This window comes from Carcharodon carcharias (assembly GCF_017639515.1).
Source record: "Carcharodon carcharias isolate sCarCar2 chromosome 32 unlocalized genomic scaffold, sCarCar2.pri SUPER_32_unloc_1, whole genome shotgun sequence".
Taxonomy (NCBI): domain Eukaryota; kingdom Metazoa; phylum Chordata; class Chondrichthyes; order Lamniformes; family Lamnidae; genus Carcharodon; species Carcharodon carcharias.
Genome location: NW_024470685.1, coordinates 389,865 through 402,761, shown reverse-complemented (window position 1 = coordinate 402,761; position 12,897 = coordinate 389,865). Strand labels below are relative to the sequence as shown.

At 40.9% G+C, this 12,897-nt stretch overlaps 1 protein-coding gene across 5 annotated transcripts in view; it reads right to left on the bottom strand.

The window, feature by feature from the left end:
* Positions 1 to 12,897, bottom strand: part of vps13c (vacuolar protein sorting 13 homolog C) — a 351,237-nt gene that overhangs the window by 151,684 nt on the left and 186,656 nt on the right. For 4 of the 5 annotated variants that reach the window (XM_041181313.1, XM_041181309.1, XM_041181310.1 and 1 more), the window contains 2 exons: positions 10,816 to 10,895; positions 5,647 to 5,706 (listed from right to left, as the gene is read on the bottom strand). The exons of the other annotated variant lie outside the window; for it this stretch is intronic. In XM_041181313.1, the coding sequence (XP_041037247.1) occupies positions 5,647 to 5,706; positions 10,816 to 10,895 (140 nt within the window). The remainder of the gene's footprint in view (positions 1 to 5,646; positions 5,707 to 10,815; positions 10,896 to 12,897) is intronic. 5 annotated transcript variants of the gene reach the window in all.

Here is a 12,897-nt window from a genome sequence, read left to right as displayed (position 1 = left end):
ATACACAGTATAGGATAAAAAAAATCAAGTCAGTCTGAAAGGCAGAGCATATATAGTCAAGTTAAGACACAAGGGAGCATGGCAAGGTTGGATGGCATTTACTTTAATGTAAGGAGTCTCGCGAGTAAGGCAAATGGGTTGAGGGTGTTGATGTACACATGGGAATATGATATCATTGCTATTACAGAGGCATGGTAGAGGGAGGGGCAGGACTGGCAGCTCAATATTCCAGGGTATAGAATCTTCAGGTGAGATGGGGAGGGGGCACTGGTGTAAAAGAGGTGGTGTTGCAATATTGATCAAGGAGTCAATTACTGCAATAAGGAGGGACATCATCTTAGAAGGTTCCTCAAATTAGGCCATATGGGTGGAACTTAAACACAAAAAGGGGACAATTATACTACTGGAGGTGTGCTATAGACCCCAAACAGTCAAGGAGAGATAGAAGGGAGATATGTAGGCAAATCTCAGAGAAGTGTAAAATTAATAAGGCAATAATAGTAGGGGATTTCAACTCCCCCAATATTAACCAGGATAGACAAATGGTGAAAAGCGTAAAGGGTGCAGAATTCTTAAAACGTATCCAGGAGAGCTTTTTAAGCCAACACGTAGGGAGTCCGACATGGGAGGGGGCGGTGCTGGATCTAATTTTAGGAAACGAAGCCAGGCAAGGGTATAAGTGTCAGTGGGGGAGCATTTCAGTGATAGCGACCATAAACTCAATGAGGTTTAAGCTAGTTATGGAAAAGGACTAAGGTGGGCATGAAATGAAGGTTCCGAACTACGGGAAGGCCAATTTTAATATGATAAGACAGGATCTGGTCAAAGCGGACTGAGACCAGCTACTTGTAGCAAAAATCTACATCAGAGCAGTGGGAGTCATTCAAAAAGGAAATAGTGAGACTGCAGGGCCAACATATTCCCATAAAGGTGAAGGGTGGGACCAATAAATCCAGAAAACCCAGGATGTTGAAGAATGTACAGGACTGGATAAGGAAAAAAAGGGAAGTTCATGGGAGATGCCGTGGGCTCAAAACAGCAGAAGCCCTAGGGGAGTATAGAAAGCGCAGAAGGTTACTTAAAGAAGAAATTGGGAGAGCAAAGAAGGGGCATGAAAAAACACTGGCAGGTAAAATAAAGAAAAATCCAAAGGTGTTTTATAAGTAGATAAGTAGATCGGTGGTAGAGAAACTTTTGTAAAAAATTCTGAGGGACAGAATTAATCTCCGCTTGGAGAGGCAAGGATTAATCAAGGATAGTTAGCATGGCTTTGTCAGGGGGAAGATCATGTCTAACAAATTTGTTTGAATTTTTTGAGGAGGTGACTGTGTGTGTAGATGAGGGTACTGCAGTTGATGTAGTCTACATGGACTTCAGTAAGGCTTTTGACAAGGTCCCACACGGGTGACTGGTCAAGGAGGTAAGAGCCTGTGTGATTCAGGGCAACTTGGCAAATTACATCCAAAATTGGCTTAGTGGCAGGAGGCTGAGGGTGATGGTCGAAGGCTGTTTTTGTGACTGGAAGCCTGTTCCAGTGGAGTACCGCAGGATTTGGTGCTGAATCCCTTGCTGTTTGTAGTGTATATTAATAATCTAGACATGAATGCAGGAGCTATGATCAGCAAGTTCGCAAATGACACGAAAGTTGGTGGTGTGGTAAATAGCAAGGTGGAAAGCCTTAGACTACAGGATGATATAGAGGGCTGGTTAGATGGGCAGAACAGTGGCAAATGGAATTTAATCCTGAAAAGTGAGATGCATTTTGGGAGGACTAACAAGGCAGGGGAATACAGGATGAATGGTAGGACCCTAGGGGTACAGAAGATCAGAGGGACTTTGGTGTGCATGTCCCTAGGTCCTTGAAGGCAGCAGCACAAGTAAATAAGACAGTTAAGAAGGCATACTGAATACTCGCCTTTATTGGTCAAGGCAATGAATACAAGAGCAGGGAGGTTACGATGGAGCAGTATAAAACTTTGGTTAGGCCATACCAGGAGTGTGCAGAACTGTGTGCAGTTCTGGTCGCCACACTATAGGAAGGATGTGATTGCACTAGAGAGGGTGTAGAGAAGTTTCACCAGGACGTTGACTGGGCTGGAGCATTTCAGCTATGAAGAGAGCTTAGATATGCTGGGGTTGTTTTACCTGGAATAGAGAAGGCTGAGGGGGAACTAATTGAGGTGCACAAAATTATGAGGGGCATAGGGGCAGATAGGAAGAAGCTTTTCCCTTTAGCAGAGGGGTCAATAACCAGCAGGCATAGATTTAAGGTAAGGGGCAGGAGGTTTAGAGGGGATTTAAGGAAAATGTTTTTCACCCAGAGGGTCGGGGGGGGTATCTGGAACTCACTACCTGAAAGGTAGAGGTGGGAATCCTCACAACATTTAAGTGGTATTTAGATGAACATTTGAAATGCCATAGCATACAAGGCTATATCACCAACTTTAACACCTATGTGTTCTTTTGTTCTATTGTTGGTGACATCTTTTGATGATCTGCTTCTATCACTGCTTGTTTGTCCCTACAACCACACCAACCCCCTCCACTTCTCTCTCTCTCTCTCTCCACTCCCCCCACACACCTTAAACCAGCTTATATTTCAACTCTTTCTTGGACTCGAACTCAACTTCTGTCGAAGGGTCATGAGGACTTGAAACGTTAACTCTACTTCTCCGCTGATGCTGTCAGACCTGCTGAGTTTTTCCAGGTAATTCTGTTTTTGTTTTGGATTTCCAGCATCCGCAGTTTTTTTGTTTTTATTTTTTGTTTTTTACAGGTGAAGTGCTGGATAATGAGAATAGAGTGGATAGGGACTTGATGACTGGCGTGGAAACGATGGGCTGAAGGGCCTCTTTCCATGCTGTAAACTCTATGACATCTAAGAGCAGAGGCATTTTAGGCTTCAGATCCACAAGACATAAAGAGCAGCACCTCTAGTGGAAAAGGCCATTAAAAAAAACTGATAGCTTCCTGGATTTATGGCACAAGGTACAGGGATGGAGGAGTGAACCTATGTAAAACTTTAGTAAGAGCACAGTGCGAGGACAGTGTGCAGCATTGGCTACATATTATGAAAAGAGTAAGGGAGTAGAGAGGAACCAGCACAGCTTCAGATGCTGGTATACGGAACTACAAGTAGAAAGATAATTAAAATATAATTTAATCTCAGCTCCCTGCAGCAATACATGTCAATAGTAACCAGCTCCATTTACTTCCCAAGTGTTCATGAGTCTGATAGAAATGAATTATAATTTCATCCAAACGTTACAGATGTACACATAATGAAAGGGGCCAGGTACTGCTCCACAAGGAACTGTTTGGAGACACTACTTGAAAGATATTCATAATCAAAATATTATTTGGAAAAAAATCTAAATGGATGAAGTAGGGAAAAACAACTTGGAATTGATTTAAACTCCAGGTTCATTTAGTCAAGTGTCAGATGATATAAATGAAATTTTCTGAACAAACCTGCGAAACAAGTGTGCGAAGATGAAAAATGAATACCATGGAACGATCATTTGGTGTTCTTGGGCAGTTCAACTTCCAAAATTACTACAAATTTAATTTACATAGCACCTTTAGTGTAAAGAAATTTCCCAAGGTGCTTCAGAAATAGCTGGAATAAAACAGATAATGAGCCAGGAGGGGAGAGGTGACCACAAGGTATTCATGATTTTAAAGAGGTTTTAACAGATAGAGAGAGATGAAAGGGATTAGGAAGGGGGTTTCAAAGAGTAGCTAAAAAGCTCTGCCAACAATACTGTGCTAGAAAACGGGGGGAGAAATGCCAAGGTGAGAGGAAGCATTCGTGGGGGGGAGGTCTGAAGAGATGTAAATAAAGGCAAGGATTTTGAATATATTGCATGGCAGGTGGAGAGCAAGTGTAGGTCACCAAGAACAGAGGTATAGGAGAACAGGATTCACACAAGGCAGATTCCATTTAGAGTTTTGGAAAAGTTGGAAATTATGGAGAAGAAAGGATGGAACACCAACGAGAAGTATTCGAGTCATCAAGACTGAAGATAACAAAAGTAAAGGGGTTCAGCACAGAACAAAGAAAAACAATAGAATTGTTATCTTCATTCATTGGGGCATGAGCTCTGACAGGGTTACCACTATCACAATCTGTAACTTGAGGGTTTCACCTTGAGAACCTGAGGACTTTCATGCTCACCGAGTGGAAAGCAAAATTATGCATGTTCCAACCAGAGAAATTGAGATCAGGCTGATATTAAGCACTGCTGGGCTGGGAGGGCATGTCACTTGGATAACTACAGGATGTTCCAAGGGTTTGATACAACTAGTTGGTACAGGAACAGGAGAGGGTGAGCAGGGAAAGATACAATGGCACACCTAAGTAAACCTCAAGCTACGAAATACTGTCAAGCAAGAAAAAACTTCATGATTAAATACACAAGCTGGCAGGCAGTTCTACATGATGGTGTGAACCAACAGGACACCAACACACTGATCTGAAGGAAAAGCAGCAACAGCAGAAATACTCAAACCAACACAGGCCTGGGGCAATGCCCAGAGCGTGGGGGTACTGAATGAAGAGGAAATGATTACAGCAGATGAAAATTCTGAAATTACCACTATATATGACTGGTCAAAGGAAGTCACTCCTGAATAAATAAGCAAGCAAGAGAACAAGATAGAGGGCCACCCAGCAAAAGGTGCACTCTGGAATGATTGTACACCATAAAAGGTCTTCAAGACACCCAGGTCAGGTTTCTGGCAATCATTCCAGCTACACTTAGTCTAATATTAAAAACACTAACCATGACAGTGCATGTAATTAAAGAAATGAGGAAAGTTGCTGGGGCAGGAGGTGGAGTGAGAGGGAGAGAGAGAGAGAAGTACTTTTCTCCCAGCTATTTCCCTTTATAATACTGAAAACATGAACTTTTCTGCCAGTGTCAACCACCCATGTTGGATTTCACGTTCTTCAAGAATGCTCCAGTGATGTCTTACATTGAGAGTGGCTTTAGGCTGGCCCGAGGGCTGAACCACCCAGGAAACCACACCACCAGTCAATGATAGAGATTTCATAGGGTCCTATGTCTCAATCAGAGAAGCTGGGAGAGAATTTTCTGATGCATGGTCCAAGGAAGTTCAAGAAGCTCAGTTATGGAGAGCTGAGTTTAGAAATTCCATCGTTATTTGTAGAGAAGTTGTAATTTTTTTGCTTCTATTTTTATTTTAACCCCCAATAATAATACCCAAAGCTCCTCCAAATTATTGGAAATTATGCTCTTCACACAGAGGTAATTGAATTTAAGATCCAAATGAAACCAGAATTAAGTACAAAAACCTTGTCTGAAGATAACTTTGTAAGGCATCAGTTGTACTATTGTAAGTGTGCCTCAAACAGCAAATATATTACAACTTCTAGTACATAAAACAAATAAATCCACACCCGAGTAAAGGGTCCTGTTAACCAAACATCTCCATTAACAGCTGATACTATTTAATATAAAAACTCTCGTTCTCATCCAGAGGAGAAACCAGAATGAAGTGCAGGAAACATATGAAACTCAAAATGGGGTGCAAGTGGACTTGGTACAGTTTAGTTGGTAGAAAGAGTAATGAACAGATATGCATTTAATACATTTCCAATATAGTATGTTGTACATTACTTACCCTCAGTTTCTGTTCAGTACTGTCATAAGTACTTTTGAAATGTGGTCCATTTCGATCTGCCTGTGAACAAAAAGTTATGGAAGTTATACACATATCAAGTTACAGGGAAAGTAAAAGCAGTCAGCTCTTTGAAAGAGACAGCCAATTAATCCTACTCTCCTGCTTCTTCCTCATTTCCCTCCAAATATTACAATTTACATGGTTTTATTCTTGTGTATTCATTCTCCCAACACACAAAAGGGAGAACACGTTTATTTTATGTCCATGGGTGCTAACTGATCCCTTGGGTACAGTAGTTGGATAATATATAGGAGTGTGAACATCTTGCACAAACATCCCCACCCTCAACGGTGGAGGAGCCCAGCACATTAGTGCAAAAGATAAGGCTGAAGCATTTTCAACCAACTTCAGCCAGAAGTGCTGAATGAATGATCCATCTTGGCCTTCTCCAGAGGTCGCCAGCATCACAGATGCCAGTCTTTAGCTAATTCAACTCACTCCACGTGTTATGACATGGCAGATGAGATGTGCCAGGCAGACCAAATTCACAAGGGAAGCTTAGTCACACTATCACAATGTTTTGCAATTTGTATTTATTATGAGATATGTGCACTGAATTAAGGAGTAACAAGTTCACCAAGATCTTTAGAGATTTTTTAAAAATTAAAATATTTATTAACAAAATAAAAAGCTTCAAGCACATAAGACTACAATTACATGCTACTATAATAACTCCTAAAATTCCAAACTAATCTGACCCTCAGTACAACCCCTTTAAGGCAACAATCCAAAATAGATTTTAGATTTAAAACAGAACCAGAAAGTTAACACAATACCCACTTGACAGTGGAATTCCAAATGGCTTTTCCACAAATTCAGTTTTGTTAAATAGCAGACTTATGCACAAATGGCTGGAGGCTTCAATAAGGCTATTCCGCACACTCCTGTTAAATCTTACATGGACTTCTCCCACATAGCCTTTCATTCTCCTTTATATATGCTTCTCTCTTTGTAAAATGTAAATTCTGTTGTTCCATATGTTTTTGAAACTGTATCTTCCTCATGATATAAAAAATTTCATGTTGACAATATTGTCAGTAACCTTTGGGAAAAATAAACACACTCCTTAGCCTTGCTTATCTGGCTAGTTGTAAACAGACTAAAATCCCTTTGAAATCCAAATAATCCCTTCATTTATCTAAAAATGCAAATTCCCTTCACACCTTACATGCTAAATCAGCATCCTTGTTTACTCATTAGCATGTCAATCACCTAGCTTCTTCTGATGATTTCAAGTTGCAGTCTACTTGACTCCAAATGTATTAAATCAGACAGACAGGCTCAACTATGCTTACCCCCATAAACCTTCTTCACAATAAGCCAGAAAAATATTATGAAAATGATTATACTTTCGTCACACACGTGATATCAAGAAACAGCTGAAGGCACTGGATACTGCAAAGGCTATGGGCCCTGACAACATTCCGACAATAGTACTGAAGATTTATGCTCCGGAGTATGCCTCACCCCTAGCCAAGCTGTTCCAGTACAGCTACAAAATTGGCATCTACCTGACAATGTGGAAAATTGCCCAGGTACGTCCTGCACACAAAAAGCAGGATAAATCCAACCCAGCCAATTACTGCCCCATGAGTCTACTCTTGATCATCAGCAAAACGATGGAAGAGGTCATCGACAATGATTTCAAGTAGCACTTGCTCAGCAATAACCTGCTCACTGACGTTCAGTTTGTGTTCTGCCAGAGCCACTCAGCTCCTGACCTCATTACAGCCTTGGTTCAAACATCATCAAAACAGCTGAACTCCAGAGATGAGGTGAGAGTGACTGCCCTTAATATCAAGGCAGCATTTAACCGAGTATGGTATCAAGGAGCCCAAGCAAAAGTAGTCAATGAAAATCAGGGGAAAAACTCTCCACTGGTTGGAGTCATACCTAGCACAAAGGAAGATGGTTGTGGTGATTGGAGGTCATCACTGCAGGAGTTCCTCAGGGTAGTGTCTTAGGCCCAACCATCTTCAGCTGCTTCAATGACCTTCCTTCCATCAGGTAATCAGAAGTGGAGATGTTCACTGATGATTGCACAATGTTCAGCACCATTTGCGACTCCTCAAATACTGAAGCAGTCCATATCCAAATGCAGCAAGACCTGGACAATATCCAGGCTTGGGTTGACGAGTGGCAAGTAACATTCACACCAAACAAGTGTCAGGCAATGACCATCTCTAACAAGAGAGGATCTAACCATTGTCCCTTGACATTAAATGACATTAACATCACTGAATCCCCCACTATCAACATCCTGGGCGGTTACCATTTACCAGAAGCTGTACCAGTCTAGCCATATAAATACTGTAGCCACAAGAGCAGGCTACAACTCTGCAGTGAGTAACTCACCTCCTGACTCCCCAGAGCCTGTCCACCATCTACAAGGCACAAGTCAGGAGTGTGATGGAATACTCATCACTTTCCTGGATGAGTGCAGCTACAACACTCAAGAGGTTTGACACCACCCAGGACAAAGCAACCCGCTTGATTGACACCCATTCCACAAACATTCACTCCCTCCACCACTGATGCACAGTAGCAGCAGTGTGTACCATCTACAAGATGCACTGCAGAAACTCACCAAGGCTCCTTTGACAACGCCTTCCAAACCTGTGACCTCTACCATCTAGAAGGACATGGGTGGTAGATAGATGGGAATGACACCACCTGGAAGTTCCCCTCCAAGCCACTCAGCACCCTGACACGGAAATATATCGCCGTTCCTTCACTGTCACTGGGTCAAAATCCTAGAACGCCCCACATAACAGCACCGTGTTCAAGAAGGTAACTCATCACCACCTTCTCGAGGGCAATTAGGGATGGGCAATAAATGCTGGTCCAGCCAGCAATGCCCACGCAAATGAATAAAAAGAATCAGTTTATTACTCAGAGCTCATATTAATCAGGTCACATCTTTAATGTGGCTACAAAATATCAGCAACAGAGGAACCTGGGTATATATGTGCATGAATCATTGAATGTAGCAGCACAGGTTTAGAGTGCAGTCAATAAAGCATAGAGCCTCCTGGACTTTGTAAACAAGGCCACAGGGTACAAAAGCGAGGGTGATATTTTAAACCTGTATAAAATACTGGTTCAGCCTCAACTGGGGTTTTGCATCCAATTCTGGGCACCACACTTTAGGAAGGCTGTGAAGGCATTAGAGTGTACAGAATAGGTTCACAAGAATGGTCCAAGGGATAAGAGACTTCAGTTAAGTAGATAAATTGGAGAAGCCGAGACTTCTTCCTGAAGAGAAGGTTTAAAAGAGATATTCAAAATCATCAGTCTGGACAGAGTGGATAGGGAGAAACCACTCTCATTGGTGGAAGGATCAAGAACCAGAAGGCACAGATTCAAGATAATTGGCAAACAAAGCAATGGTGACATGAGGGAAAACTTTGTTATACAGTGAGTGGTGAGGATGTGGAATGCACTGCCTGAGAATGTGGTGCAGGCAGATTCAATTGAGAGATTCAAAACGGAACTGGACCATTATCTGAAAAGGCAAAATATGCAAGCTACAGGGAAAAGACAGGGGAGTGGCACTAGGTGAGAATTGCTCCTGCAACAGGCCAGCACAGACAAAATACGCCAAATAGACTCCTTCTGTGCTGCAACCGTCTATGATCTGCTGTAGAAGCCCATTCCCTGGTTAGGATGTACTCAACCAACAACTTGGTCACAAAGACTGGCACCAGCTGTTAGTCCAACCTGACCAGCCTGGAGTGTAGCCCAAAATGAAGGGGTTTATCTCCAATTATGGGGTCCATGCATCAGGGACTTTTCCTGCGAAGGGTCACAATTTTCTACAGTTAATCCCCAGCTTGTGCTGTAAAATTGGGTGGCAGGGGAGTAGGCAATCCAAAAGACTTGCAGCTTTGGGCATGAAATCAACAAACTCTGGGGAGTGCCATAAAATGCTAGATGTTAATTCAGACTTTAGTTTGTTGGGTCGACCATGTTCTTGATTTTCATACCCATCACTTTAATAGCATTCATGCTTTGATATCTGACATGTTCTAAAAGTTTCCTGATGCTACATCAAGGTTGCTTCCCCTTCAGGGTAGTCACAATGGCAGTTAACATTTCTCCCATGGGAATTATGCCAAAAGCAATGAGAAAATTATGCACTTCTGCTTCCCATGAGAGCAAATCTTCAGTAAACGACTACGAACTACAGCAAATGTTCTGATCAGTTTCCCAACGGCCGAACAACATTTGGCTCTTTGGTCAATGGGCTCTCCTCATCAGTGGTCCTGATGGCACACCATGAAAGTTAAATTAGATCCACCAGCAGTGAATTTGGTAACCAGGAGCACCTATCTCAGGTTTCCTGTGCGGTGAATTTTCTGTATGAGATAACTTCAGGAACAACTGTGGCATGCGCTGCTGGGATGCCACACAAAGGCTCCAACAAATCTGGGTGCTGCTTTGTATTGGCCTTTGACTCTTCACTGGATTGGAGGTCCAGTCTGCCCATTATGAATGACAGCATGACACCAAGAGTCTTGCTCAGGACATCAAATCTTCAATAAAACATATTACGTAATTCAAAGGCATAACCTTCAGGCAGGAGCTCACCTAAAAAAAGCACGGATTTCCTTGCAGCCCCCCTGCCACTTTCTATAAATTATACGACCCAGTTGGTGATTTTACTTTTTTCTCTCTATCTTTGTGCCGGAATGGAAAGCTACAAAATGCTAACCTACAAATTCATCAACGGGTATTGGCACCTGCAAAAGACCCGAAATTCTCAAAAAAGCCTCAAGAGAAGAAATCTGAATCAGAAAAAGAGTTTAAAATTTCTGATCGTCTATCAAGTATCCACCTAGGCTGATCCTCATCTGTAGCAATGCTGGACTTTTTGCAATAAGAGGTGAAAAGCAAACCTGATAGAACTTTATACAGCATGGCAATGGGAAACCTCATGCAACCCATGTGGTGAATCCAAGCATGTTATAACATAGTATTTTCTGGGCTCATTCAGCAATTGGTATAAATGGGACTTCATGATCCTAGTCATATTAAAGTAGGCTGGAACTGGCCTAGTTTGTGTTTAGATGCCATTTTTCTGAAAAGTTAAGTAGCTTAAAACTCTACCTTAATGTATTCCACTTTCAGAAGATCAGCTCCGGGTTTGTCTGAAGAACTGATCAAGTTAAGTGGTAAGTTATTTGAATCTGCAACAAAATAATAATTAGTGAGCTTTGCATGAGGAACATCAGCCTAGATTGCAATAGGTTGTATTTTAGTAACTATAAATACACTTTCAAAAACAGAACACAATAATGGAAGTGATGGGGATAAAAAAGCCCAATAAAATTTAGATAAGAAGCCCAGAAGCTAATTTTTAAAATTAGTCCAAATTTGTTTTTCTTAAAAAGTGTAAAATAATAGATCAAACTAGCACCAAAAATGTAATACTTCATCTAGAGTTGTTAATTTGTTTAATTCATTGTCACTCTTGAGCTAAGTTTTAAACATTACACTCAAAAAAGAACTTACACAGTAATTTAGAAGCCAATGGAGAAGCCTAAGAGTAATTTGGCATAAGAAACTGTGTTATAGCAATAAAGTATCCTCAATATGAAAATCTTACAGTGTATTGCTGTAAATGTACCACAAGAAACAATTACTGTTACACAACTAAGCAGTCTGGTTTTGCTCTAATCCAAACAGAGCGGACTGAGTTTCAAGATGCCATTGAGACATGCGTATCAGTTCAAACAGCGTGTATAAAACACTAAGAACCAACATGGTGATGCTGTTGCTTTTGCAGGTCGGGATTGTTTATATTTTTTGAGTAATGCACCCATCTCATGTGCCAGGTCGGTTTTGGATGGATAGACAGCAGCTTTCTGCAATGGATCTATCTAAATCTCCCAAGAACTATATCTGATTTGTTTGGACAAGAAATAAAACTGCTGCTTTTTTTTGTTTCAGAATGACTGCATCCAAGTGCTCCAAAAAGATCTTATCCAATTGCTTTGTCTAATAATGAACTGGATTCAGCTTCTGTATTGGACTGTTAGCAAATAATACTAATAGTGTGGCTGTAAATAATGCAACTCCATTTAATGGTTTATTCTGCCTTGAAAAATATCTTGAATGGTTCATCATGTATTCCAAAATGATCCAAGAATTGTAAAATTCCTGTCAGCTACCCAGAACAATAAATGTGATTTTCACACAGGCCTTGCGATCAGAGATTACTTTTCTCATAAGGACACATTTCTGTTCAAAGGAAACAAGGAATTTTCCATGCAAGTTGCATTGGGCATGAGTGAGCTGGGTGAGAAGGAAGATATTTCATCACTAGTGTGAAACCAAGTCACATTGATGCCAGAGTTAAATGTAGACTCACCATTGCTGGAAATTTAGTTTAAGCTATAAATGTGGTTTAATCTATACACACATTATGCCTCTGAATTCCAGACCAGTCTTAGCAATTACTGCTAGACCACTGCTCATACCTTATGACTTCAGTAACAGTCTTTATTTTTATATAAACAAATGCTGCACATGTAGAGTTGATTTCCATAAAATACACTTAAGGGTTACACATAACAGTAACAAAAGCTTTCAAAAATACATGTTCCGCCAGAGAACTCAATCAGGCCTTTTTCTCTAGAATTTTCTGGCAGCACACAACTCTTCATATAAAATACAGCTCAAAACACCAATTAAATGTTTATTATAGGATGAAAGTTTGCAAAATAATGTTTGATAAGGACATCAATGGGGCAAGGTTTATAGAGCAAAGTGAAGATGGCTAGTTCCATGGTTTTAAATAGACTGCCATGTCAAAAAGGCTGCAAATATAAGTGTTGATGAAGATACTCGGAAATACTCCAGCTAATACAAGGAATGGCGCTGAATTAGTGCTGCAAGGCAGGCCACAATTATTAGCAATACCAAACTTCTTCATATTCAATACATGGGCAATTTGACAATAAACTGAAAAACTAAAAACGCTGGGATTCATGGGCAAAAAAGAGTAGAAATCAAGTTTACAAATGTAGTCACTAATGAATCTAATAGGGAATTGAGGAAAAACTTCTTCACTCAGATTGGAGAGAATATGGAATTCACCTCCATAAGCAGTAGTTGAGGTGAATACGATAGATGGATTCTACGGGAAGCTAGATAAGTACATCCTAGGTAAGTAATGGAATAGAAAGC